Here is an 11,906-nt window from a genome sequence, read left to right on the forward strand (position 1 = left end):
ATTGATTTGGAATTTCGTCCCGAAATTCTGCAGTAGTAGCTTCAGCCTCAGTAGTGGTTGCACGGTTTTCGAATAACTGGGGATACTTGAGTTCCATTTGATCTTCTCGTTCCCATGTATACTCTGGGCCACGACGGGAGTTCCAACGAACTCGTACAAGAGGTATTCTAGTGTTCTTGAGGACCTTGACACCCCGGTCCGTGATTTCAACTGGTTCCTCGACAAACTGCAACCGCTCGTCAATAGTGAGTTCCTTAAAAGGAACTATGAGGGTCTCATCCGACAGACACTTCTTCAGATTCGACACGTGGAAAACATTGTGAACTGCACCAAGTTCAGCTGGTAGGTTTAGTCTGTAGGCTACCTTGCCTATTCTTTCAGTGATTTCAAACGCGCCAACGTACCGTGGATTGAGTTTGCCCCGTTTACCAAAACGAACCACACCCTTCCAGGGTGAGACTTTGAGTAGCACTCGATCCCCAACTTGGAACTCGAGCGGTTTTCTGCGTTTATCAGCGTAGCTTTTCTGGCGATCACGAGCTGCCGCCATGCGTTGTCGTATCTGTGCAATTCGTTCAGTAGCATCAACTACCATTTCTGGACCTGTGATTTGACTATCCCCCACCTCTGCCCAACAGAGAGGTGACCGGCATTTACGTCCGTACAATGCCTCGAATGGAGCGGCTTGTATGCTGGTGTGGTAACTGTTATTGTACGAAAATTCCACTAATGGGAGATGCTTTTCCCAGCTGTTGCCGAAATCAATAACACATGCTCGAAGCATGTCTTCTAGGGTTTGAATCGTGCGCTCAGACTGCCCATCCGTCTGAGGGTGATAAGCTGTGCTCATGTCTAATCGAGAGCCCAAATATTTGTGCATTGCTTGCCATAGTTCTGAAGTGAATCGTGCATCCCGATCCGAAATAATGGAGGTTGGCACTCCGTGCCTCGAAACGACTTTCTTCAAGTAGATGTCTGCTAGAGTAGAGAACTTATCCGTTTCTTTAATAGCCAAGAAATGAGCAGACTTTGGGAGTCGATCAACGATCACCCAAATAGTATCATTCCCGCGCTGGGATCTAGGCAGGCCAGTAACAAAGTCCATGGAAATTTCTTCCCATTTCCACTGTGGTATCCTGGGTTGCTGAAGTAGGCCTGAGGGTTTCTGGTATTGCGTCTTGACTCTTGCACAAGTCAAACATTTGCCTACGTAAGTTGCAATGTGGGCCTTCATGCTAGGCCACCAGTATGTAGTTCTGAGATCGTGGTACATTTTATCCGAACCTGGATGTACCGAGTAGCGAGACTTATGAGCTTCATCCATCACAAGTTCTCGTAAGTATCACTACGACATTTAATAGGGTTACATGCATATCTTAACAGAGTTAACATCTCACGGAACTAATAGAGTTTACTAAGTTAACAACGTTAATAATGAACAGGTTCAATAAACTAACAGTGTTTCATGCTGAACTGTGTTACCAACATACTTAACGGGGTTAATAGATTTAACCTAACGAGTTTACTGTACTAGCATCTTGGATGAAAACACAACAGACTTGTCCTATATGTCATTCAAAAACTCGGATCATTCAACACTTATAACTTCTGATCACATGCAATATAAAACTCGGACCAAGGGGTTCCCCCTTTAAAACTCGGACAAGGGTTATCCCTTACAAAGCTCGGATAAGGGTTACCCCTTACAAAACTCGGACAAAGGGGCTCCCCCCCTTAAACTTCAGACCCCCATACCATAGATAAAAGTCGGACTAGGGATACACATGAAAAAGTCAGACCCTTGCCTTTCTTTCCTAAAATTCGGACCTCACAACAACAATTACTCGGACCAAGGACTTCCCTAGGCACAAGTTCGGACCCCCTTTGCTTAATGTAAAACTCGGACAAAAGGTGGGGGGCTTCCCTGTTTAAAAAGTCGGACTAGAGGCTCCAAGGCCCAAAAATTCGGACCATGATATACTAAAGGTCGGACTATGTTGGATGTATAAAAGTCGGATTAGTCTTAATATATAAAGGTCGGACCTTTAATCATGAAACTCAGACAAACAATAGTCATACATACGAATATTCAAGTTCAATTGTAATTGTAACAATTACGTTCATACATTCATACGATCAGGAAAACCCTAATTCCTACTTTCACAGTGCAGAATCAAATAAATCATCAATAGTTTTGACATATCATACATCTAAATCATCAGGCAATTGATTACACAACAACCTTATTCATTTCTCAATAATCAGAATAAATCAAATAGCACAGAATATCATATGAAGAACTAGGGTTTTGACATGAATCAATCAATCAACGATTTACAATAACAATGATTAAACAATTACCTTGGATTGATTCTAGACAAGGAGAGGAAATCAAGAGTGATGAAAAGCTTATGCCAATGATGAGGATGATTGATGTATTGCAAAATACATACTTTTATCGTGTATAGTTTGTACGTTTTATCGTTATTTTTTTAGCTTAGTTTAGTTTAGAATTACGTGCTATTGATCTACATTGCGTTTTCCAGGTCTTGATACATAAAATGCTGAAATTGGAGCAAAACCGAGCTAAAGTGTCAAATGTCAAGTTCCGGAATCAATGTATAAAAGTGTTAGAATAATTTTGAAGTTTTTGGAAGTTGGAGCTGAGCTTAGAGGGAAACATTCTGTGAAAAAAGCTCAGTCGCGTAGCGCTAAGGTGAAAACATGCTCAGTCGTGCTACGCGACTGAGGTAGCTTTGACTTTGCTGACTTTTGGGGATCTCGCGTAGCGCTAGCAAGAAGGGGAGACCAGTCGCGCTACGCGACTGGTATGAATGACGCGCCTGATTTGTGGATCGATTAGGGTTTGCTATAAAACCAAGAATTATAATCAAAAACCCTAACTGACGAATTATTAAAGTTTTGGAGCTTTCGGAGAGCAACTTTGGAGCTATTTCGGAGCTTTTGAAGGCAAGGAATCATCGGTACGGGTTGAGAGTGAAGAATCGAAGATCAATCGGGTTTTCCAGTCCCTTGTTTGTCGATTACTTGTTTGATACTTGTTATGATGAATTCTTTATTCAATTACTTTGATTTGATTTCACAATTTAAGATGCTTGGCTAAACTGTTATAACTACCTAGACGAGATGAATGTTTGATATAAGTTTGGATTTTTAATGGTTTATTATTGTTCGCTTATGGATTGATTTCTGAAAGTAAATTGTTCTAGATTTTCTGATTTGGTGCTTATGCATACTTGACAATTGTTTTATAACTGCTTGTTACTTCATATGATCCTTGGTGACGGTCTTTATCACGTAATAGGGTTATATTAGGGTTCTTGATTTAGGTGAGTGTCTATATCACGTTATAGATCATTAATCCTTTAGGGTGAAAACGCGTAAGTAACCTTAGAAGTAATATTTGGTAATTTAATAAAATCAAGTGTTCTGCTTAACTTGTCGCTGAGAGGCTCGAGTTAGTTATTAGGTCGCAGTGTAATATATATCTAAGATAGGTTTTGAGAGAAGTCGATCTTATTTCCCTAATTGCATTTGTGTCTAGTAAACCAAGTTTGAACCTAGAATTGCCTTAGATTATCGCGCTGAGAGGTAGATAGTCATATTAGGGAACTTTTGGAATCGTTAGAGGACTGAGAGGAAGTCTAACAGTCGGTAATCACAACAGCCTTGTAGGATTTCCTAGGTTTCTTCCTGAGAAGGGTCGGGAAGTCTTAGCATTGAAATACCTTAAGGTTTAGTATCTTACGATCCCGGCTCCATACAACTTTAATACCATTAGAAGTCCATTCCTAGTCAAACTGGATTCGAGTCTAGGTAGTCTTTAATCTCATCTGAATACAAACTTCGTTCTTCGTTCGTGTCTTAGTTCTAATTTCATTATTTTAGTAGTTAATATAGATTTCCATAGTTTTCAGTAACCCCCCCCCCAAAACAATTAAACAAGTTAGTCGCGTCCGTCATTGTCTTATCAGAGTCTAGTTTACGTAATACATAGAGTCTTGCGGTTCGATACTCGGACTTGCTTAGGTTATACTACATTGACCGGTACACTTGCCGGTTGTGTGGTTTAGGTCTAGAGAGTCTGTTTTATAAATTTAAAGCTTTGTAGTGTCTAGCTTAGAGAGTCTAACTTAGTTAATTTTTTTATAGTCTGTTTAGCACACATCAAGTTTTTGGCGCCGTTGCCGGGGACTCTTGGCAATCGCGTTCATTAGCTTTGATAGATTTCAGTGACAAATACGTGCTACGTGTTTTATTTTGTTTTGTATTTTTTATTTTCATCTTGAGTCGTAGTAACTTCTGTCTGCTTTTCTTGTGTCCAGGTTTTTGCTTGTAGTGGATGCCACATCTGCGCTCGCACGGGCCACCACCACCAGTCAAGCAATCATCATCTTAATTGGGCCAAGGCCCTCAGGTTGCTTCTTCATCTTCTTCTCGTTTCCCCAATTTCGACCCCACCCCACCGCCTACACCACCACCTTCACCAAACCGCTCCCCTAAGGTTACACCACCCGATAGCCCTACTTCTAGTACCTCTAGTAATCCAGAAAACTTAGAACCAATGGCCAACCCTAGGCAAACCGTCCATCAGCAAGCCACCCAAAATTTCACCGGCCTCGCCTCACCCATCACCGTTCCACCCATAGTTAATGAAAATTCATGGCAAATTCCATCTTATGCCATGCAGGCCATCACCAATAGTATCCAATTCCATGGCCGAGATGATGAGGATGCCCCGGCCCACATTAACCGTTTCTCTAGGATGCTAGCTACCTTTAGCCTTAGCGGTGCACCCAACGATGCCACTTACCTACAGCTTTTCCCATTCTCTTTAGCCGGCCGTGCGGCTACTTGGTTGGATTCTCAACCAACCGGTACCTTTACCACTTGGGCGGGGCTTCGTCAAGCCTTTTTGAACAAGTATTTCCCGCCCGCCAAAGCCGCACGTCTTAGGGACCAAATCCACTCTTTCCGCATGGGGCCCGACGAGCCTTACTACCTTGCTTGGGAGTGTTTCCAAAACCTTTGTGCTCGTTGCTCCCAGCATGGTCTCTCTGATTGGGCTTTATGTGAGAAATTCTATAATGGTCTTACCCAAGAGACTAGAGATAGGTTCGATACCAACGCGGGGGGGCATATGATGGGTATTCTTACAGTTGCAGAGTGTCTAGAGCGTTTTGAGGCATTTGCTCAGTCTCAATCCCAATCACGATCCGATCAGAGGCACCAAAGTGGTAATTCAAATACCACTACTAGTGCACCCTCCCAAGGGGTGAACCATGTCACCATGGACCCTAGTTTAGCCTCTGTTTTGGAAAACATCACTCGAGAGCTTAAGGAGATTAGAGCTAAGGTTGATAAGTGTGAGTACTGTCGAGGTGGTCACGACACGAGTGCATGTCCTTTACTAGTTGGTGAGGAGCAATGTGATTATTTAGGAGGAGGGTTTGGTAGAGGTCAGTCTAGCGGGTTGGGTAACAATAATCTTGGCTCGGGTTGGCGAAGTAATAATAATAATAATAATTTTAATAATAATAACAATTTTCGCTCAAATGGACCTCCTGGTTTTCAAATAGCTCAAAATCCAAATAGAGGTCTAGGTTCGCTTTTCAGTGGGGGTTTAAATGGGCAAGTTAAGGATGGGGGGTCAAATAACCAGGTTCAAACAGGTCAAGGTTCAAGTTTTGATTTAGGGGGTAGCATGGAAAGAATGGAGTCCATGATGAGTCAACTGATTGTTAGGGATCAAAATACCCAAAAGAAACTTAGTGAACATGATCTTATGCTTAAGAATCACCAAGCTGTGGTCCAAGACCTTTCTAGGGTTGTAAGTGATATGTCTAGGAAGTTAGATGAAAGATTACCAGGTCAGTTTGCAGCTAACACCCAACCTAACCCGAACGCTCATGTAAAAGCCATTACCACTCGTAGTGGCAGAACCGTAGGGAACCCGAGCGTAGAAGAGAGAGAGGTCGATGAGGATGGAGACATTATAGATGAAGTGATAGAGATGGAGGCTCCCGGCAAAGTGCAAAAGAGGCTAAGCCCAGCAAGTACCACACAGCCCGGTGAATCTCAAAGTGAGAAGAAAGTTGAGAAAAAGCCCATAGACGTTAGACCTTCACCCTATGTGAATCACGCATATGTTCCGTTTCCCTCGCGCCTTAAGAATCAAAAATACTCGAGGGAATACGGGCAGTTCTTAGATATCTTCAAGCAATTGAAGATTAATCTTCCGTTTATAGAGGCACTCCAGTCCATGCCAAAATATGCAAAATTCTTAAAGGACCTTCTTAAGAATAAAGAGAATTTAGGTGAGTTGTCTAATGTCCCATTGCATGGAGGGTGTTCGGCCATCATTTCAAATAAGTTGCCCGAAAAGCTTACCGATCCCGGTGTGTTCACTATTCCTTGTCTATTCGGTAGTCACACGAACACTAGAGCCTTAGCCGACCTAGGTGCTAGCATTAATTTGATGCCCTTTTCTCTCTATGAGAAGCTAGACTTAGGCGAGCTTTCACCTACTCGAATGACATTGTCCTTAGCTGATAGGTCCGTGAAACACCCGAGGGGAATAGTGGAGAATTTGCTTGTTAAGGTGGACAAGTTTGTTTTTCCGGCCGATTTCGTTATTCTAGACATGGAAGCCGATGAAAACATACCGTTAATTTTAGGTCGCCCATTCTTAAACACCGCTAAAGCTCTAATAGATGTCTCTTTAGGCACCATCACACTTAGAGCGGGCGAGGAATCGGTAGTTTTTGAGGTTATGAGTTCGAAAGGGCATACTGACAGAGTGCGTTCGGTTTCGTTAGTGGGGGAGTGTGAGAAAGATGAGAGAGATGAGAAGAGGGATGTTAGTGATGCGAGTTTAGAGAAAGGGACAGGATTTAAGTGTGGGGACCCACCGGATAGAAAGTTAGAGGAATTAGAGGAGAGAATGGAGCGTTTAGAATCTAGGATTAAGACACTGAGCAAACCTCAGTGTGGGGATAGATTTCAACATGGGGAATGTGGATTCAAAACGCTAGACGCGGAATTGAGAGGTTTTGAAAGAGATGAGGGTTTTCGGGTTGATTTGGGCGATACATATAGTGGTGCTACAGCCTGCGAGAGTATGTTTGGAGGTGAGTTGCATCTCCATGATCCTCCATAAGTATGTGAGAAGTTGCAATTCGTTTGTAGGGTTTGTATAATTTGTGTCTTCGTTTATTTTCCGTTTTTAGAGTAGTTAGTATCGTTTTTGTTAGTTTTTTTTTCGGGTCTTTGTTTGTGGTTTGAGTCGTTTGCAGGGGTACATCGCTAAAGATTTGCAGGGAATAATGCGAAAAGAGGTCCAGGTAAGTGTCTTAGACACTTAGCAACATTTGTGAGGGTTTTGGATGGGTGTGGAAATTTGTGAAAATTTTTCTAAGGCATGGAACTTGAAATCAGACGAAACATTCTGCCAAAACTGGCCCGTCGCGCAACGTCTAGCCCCCTCGCGTCACGCGAGGGGTAAAGGTTCAAAAATTAAATTGTTTCGACCCGCCGCGTAACGCGAGCCCCTCCCGCGTCGCGCGAGGCCTTCATGAACCGGTTCAATTGTGTTTTGGCCTTTATTTTGTATTTTGAGTCCTTTAGTTTGTATATTGAGTCTAAATTAGTGGTTTGGGTTGTTTTTAGAGTCGGTGCTGCGTTGGGTTCTGTTTTGCTTTGATTGTGCAGGTTCTGGATTGTACCACCCGTACTCAAGTTCCATTCGGGTGATTTCGGAACCGCCATATTGATTAACTCAAGCAGGCTAGGCAACGATCGCGAATGAAATGCTATACGATCGTTCGTGGGATTCAAGATTCGTACAGCTGGCACTGACTTTTGTCCTAACCAGCTAAGTCGTCTCCCTTTTTGTTGTTGTTGTATACTTTTATTTATTTTTCGTTTGCAGTTTTTATTTGTAGGTAGTTGTAGAGTCGTATTTTCGTTCTTGCATTAGGGACAATGCAATCTCTAAGTGTGGGGATGGGATACATGTAAATAGTCGAGTCTTATTTATAAAAAAAAAAATTAAAAAATTGAAAAATCCAAAAAAATTGAAAAAAAAATAGAAAATGTCTTTCGAAATAAAAGAAGTTTGCAATTAATACGGAAAATGATAGAAAAAATGAATTTTTGCTCGGGGTCAAATAATAATAATATGAGATTATAATAAACCGAGTTTGCGTCTAGTTTGGGATATGTGGATAGGCCCGGGTTTTGGTTCTAAGTCCCTTTGAGTTAATATACCTTAAATTGTCGGTCTGCTAGTGGGTTCTCTCCTGGGAAATATGGGAAACTAAAACTGGCAAAAATAGTATAAGGGATGCCGTTATAAGCTAAGATAGTTAGAGTTTTTATCATATCTCGCTGAAAAAGAAAAAAAAAATAGAATAAAAGTGAGCTAGAAACTAAATGAAAGTAACACATGCCTATGTAATCCGAGTTGGGGATAGCGACTCTACAGCCGGAATGCCTCTGGGATGTGTGAAATCGACTTGCCGAATAAAAGTACCGAAACCTATGTAATCTGTGATTGGGGATAGCGACTCTACAGTCGGAATACCGCTGGGTTAGGGAAAGCATCGTCTAGTCTCACGAAAAAGAAAAAAAAAGCAAGCTAGAAAAGAAAACAAAATGAGAAAGATTAGATTTGATTTCAAACTCTCTTTATCTTGGTATAAAACGGTTAGGAATTGGTCAAATGACCGTTCTTTAGTCCTATAAGCTTGAGTCGGGAGTAGGTGGACTGTAGATTCTAGCGTGAGACCCTAGGTAGACTGACCGCACTTAAACTAAATTTACATGATAAGGGTTTAGGATTGGATTCGGGTTTATAGGGATAAGTATATTTGCAATCGCGGCTAACGCAAATCTTGGTTTTAATTAATTATACCTATACTTTTGACCCGGGTAATTGTTTGTTTCTGATTCCGTTGCATAATTCTTTTTCGGGGACGAAAAAAGAGTAAGTGTGGGGATATTTGATGTATTGCAAAATACATACTTTTATCGTGTATAGTTTGTACGTTTTATCGTTATTTTTTTAGCTTAGTTTAGTTTAGAATTACGTGCTATTGATCTACATTGCGTTTTCCAGGTCTTGATACATAAAATGCTGAAATTGGAGCAAAACCGAGCTAAAGTGTCAAATGTCAAGTTCCGGAATCAATGTATAAAAGTGTTAGAATAATTTTGAAGTTTTTGGAAGTTGGAGCAGAGCTTAGAGGGAAACATTCTGTGAAAAAAGCTCAGTCGCGTAGCGCTAAGGTGAAAACATGCTCAGTCGCGCTACGCGACTGAGGTAGCTTTGACTTTGCTGACTTTTGGGGATCTCACGTAGCGCTAGCAAGAAGGGGAGACCAGTCGCGCTACGCGACTGGTATGAATGACGCGCCTGATTTGTAGATCGATTAGGGTTTGCTATAAAACCAAGAATTATAATAAAAAACCCTAACTTACGAATTATTAAAGTTTTAGAGCTTTCGGAGAGCAACTTTGGAGCTATTTCGGAGCTTTTGAAGGCAAGGAATCATCGGTACGGGTTGAGAGTGAAGAATCGAAGATCAATCGGGTTTTCCAGTCCCTTGTTTGTCGATTACTTGTTTGATACTTGTTATGATGAATTCTTTATTCAATTACTTTGATTTGATTTCACAATTTAAGATGCTTGGCTAAACTGTTATAACTACCTAGACGAGATGAATGTTTGATATAAGTTTGGATTTTTAATGGTTTATTATTGTTCGCTTATGGATTGATTTCTGAAAGTAAATTGTTCTAGATTTTCTGATTTGGTGCTTATGCATACTTGACAATTGTTTTATAACTGCTTGTTACTTCATATGATCCTTGGTGACGGTCTTTATCACGTAATAGGGTTATATTAGGGTTCTTGATTTAGGTGAGTGTCTATATCACGTTATAGATCATTAATCCTTTAGGGTGAAAACGCGTAAGTAACCTTAGAAGTAATATTTGGTAATTTAATAAAATCAAGTGTTCTGCTTAACTTGTCGCTGAGAGGCTCGAGTTAGTTATTAGGTCGCAGTGTAATATATATCTAAGATAGGTTTTGAGAGAAGTCGATCTTATTTCCCTAATTGCATTTGTGTCTAGTAAACCAAGTTAGAACCTAGAATTGCCTTAGATTATCGCGCTGAGAGGTAGATAATCATATTAGGGAACTTTTGGAATCGTTAGAGGACTGAGAGGAAGTCTAACAGTCGGTAATCACAACAGCCTTGTAGGATTTCCTAGGTTTCTTCCTGAGAAGGGTCGGGAAGTCTTAGCATTGAAATACCTTAAGGTTTAGTATCTTACGATCCCGGCTCCATACAACTTTAATACCATTAGAAGTCCATTCCTAGTCAAACTGGATTCGAGTCTAGGTAGTCTTTAATCTCATCTGAATACAAACTTCGTTCTTCGTTCGTGTCTTAGTTCTAATTTCATTATTTTAGTAGTTAATATAGATTTCCATAGTTTTCAGTAACCCCCCCCCCAAAACAATTAAACAAGTTAGTCGCGTCCGTCATTGTCTTATCAGAGTCTAGTTTACGTAATACATAGAGTCTTGCGGTTCGATACTCGGACTTGCTTAGGTTATACTACATTGACCGGTACACTTGCCGGTTGTGTGGTTTAGGTCTAGAGAGTCTGTTTTATAAATTTAAAGCTTTGTAGTGTCTAGCTTAGAGAGTCTAACTTAGTTAATTTTTTTATAGTCTGTTTAGCACACATCAATGATGATTGCCAGAGAGGATCAGAGAAAGTGAAAGTACGTGTTTTGGTTTCTTGGGTGATGATTAGTGAAAGGGATTAGGGTTAAGAATGATTAGAGTTCCACTAATTACTCTATACATCCCTAAGTATCATATTTTACATAACTACACCATCTCAAAACAGTTTCACAGTTTCACCACCAAGTTCATACATTTGACAACACTTAACACATAACCATGCACAATCACAATACACTTTATTGTATCAAAACGTATACAATTACAAAGCAACCAATTGTGCAAATAAACAGCTAATCAAACAATGAACGTGCAATAAATGCGAAAGTGGAATCTCGGAAACTCGAGTTGTCACATTCCCTCCCTTATCTTATCTGATATACTAGCTACTTCTAACATTTCCCTAAAAACATCATTTCTTATCCGGTCTAACCTTGTGTGGCCACACATCCATCTTAGCATTCTCATCTCTGCTACCTCCATCTTGCGTGCCTGTACTTCCTTAATGGCCCAACATTCAGTTCCATATAACATAGCAGGTCTAATTGCAACCCTATAAAATTTCCCTTTCAATTTTGTTGGGAACCTCCTATCGCACAATACCCTAGTGGCAGCTCTCCACCTACACCATCCGACCTGGATGCGGTGGGCAACGTCACTATCTATCTCCCCATCCCTCTGGACAAACGATCCTAGTTACTTGAACTTAGTCACCTGCGGGACCGCTTGACTGTCAATGGTGATCTGAATGTCCTCATCGTTGTCTACTCCACTAAAGTCGCAATACAAGTACTCAGTCTTAGATCGACTAATCTTTAAACCTCTTCCCTCTAAAGTTGCTCGCCACTCTTCTAACCTCGCATTCAGGCTTTGTTTACTATCAGCAACTAACACGATATCATCTGCAAAAAGCAGGCACCACGGAAGAGCCCCCTGAATTAACTTTGTCAACTCATCTAGGATAACTGCAAATAGAAAAGGGCTCAAAGCGGACCCTTGGTGGAGTCCTACCTCCACCGGAAAGAATCAGTATCCCCTACAGGTGCTCGGACACTAGTCTCAGTCCTAGCTTATAGGAAATATAATATATGTTCTAAAAAACAAAAGAGAATTATTAAAAAAACA

At 41.0% G+C, this 11,906-nt stretch overlaps 1 protein-coding gene across 1 annotated transcript; it reads left to right on the top strand.

Annotated features, from left to right (window-relative positions):
- Positions 1-4,585: 4,585 nt before the first annotated feature.
- Positions 4,586-7,180, top strand: LOC110866804. Its single transcript, XM_022115950.1, has one exon. It carries the CDS (start codon positions 4,586-4,588, stop codon positions 7,178-7,180), a length of 2,595 nt encoding a protein of 864 aa, XP_021971642.1.
- Positions 7,181-11,906: the final 4,726 nt, after the last annotated feature.

Source organism: Helianthus annuus, chromosome 7, assembly GCF_002127325.2.
Source record: "Helianthus annuus cultivar XRQ/B chromosome 7, HanXRQr2.0-SUNRISE, whole genome shotgun sequence".
Taxonomy (NCBI): Eukaryota; Viridiplantae; Streptophyta; class Magnoliopsida; order Asterales; family Asteraceae; genus Helianthus; species Helianthus annuus.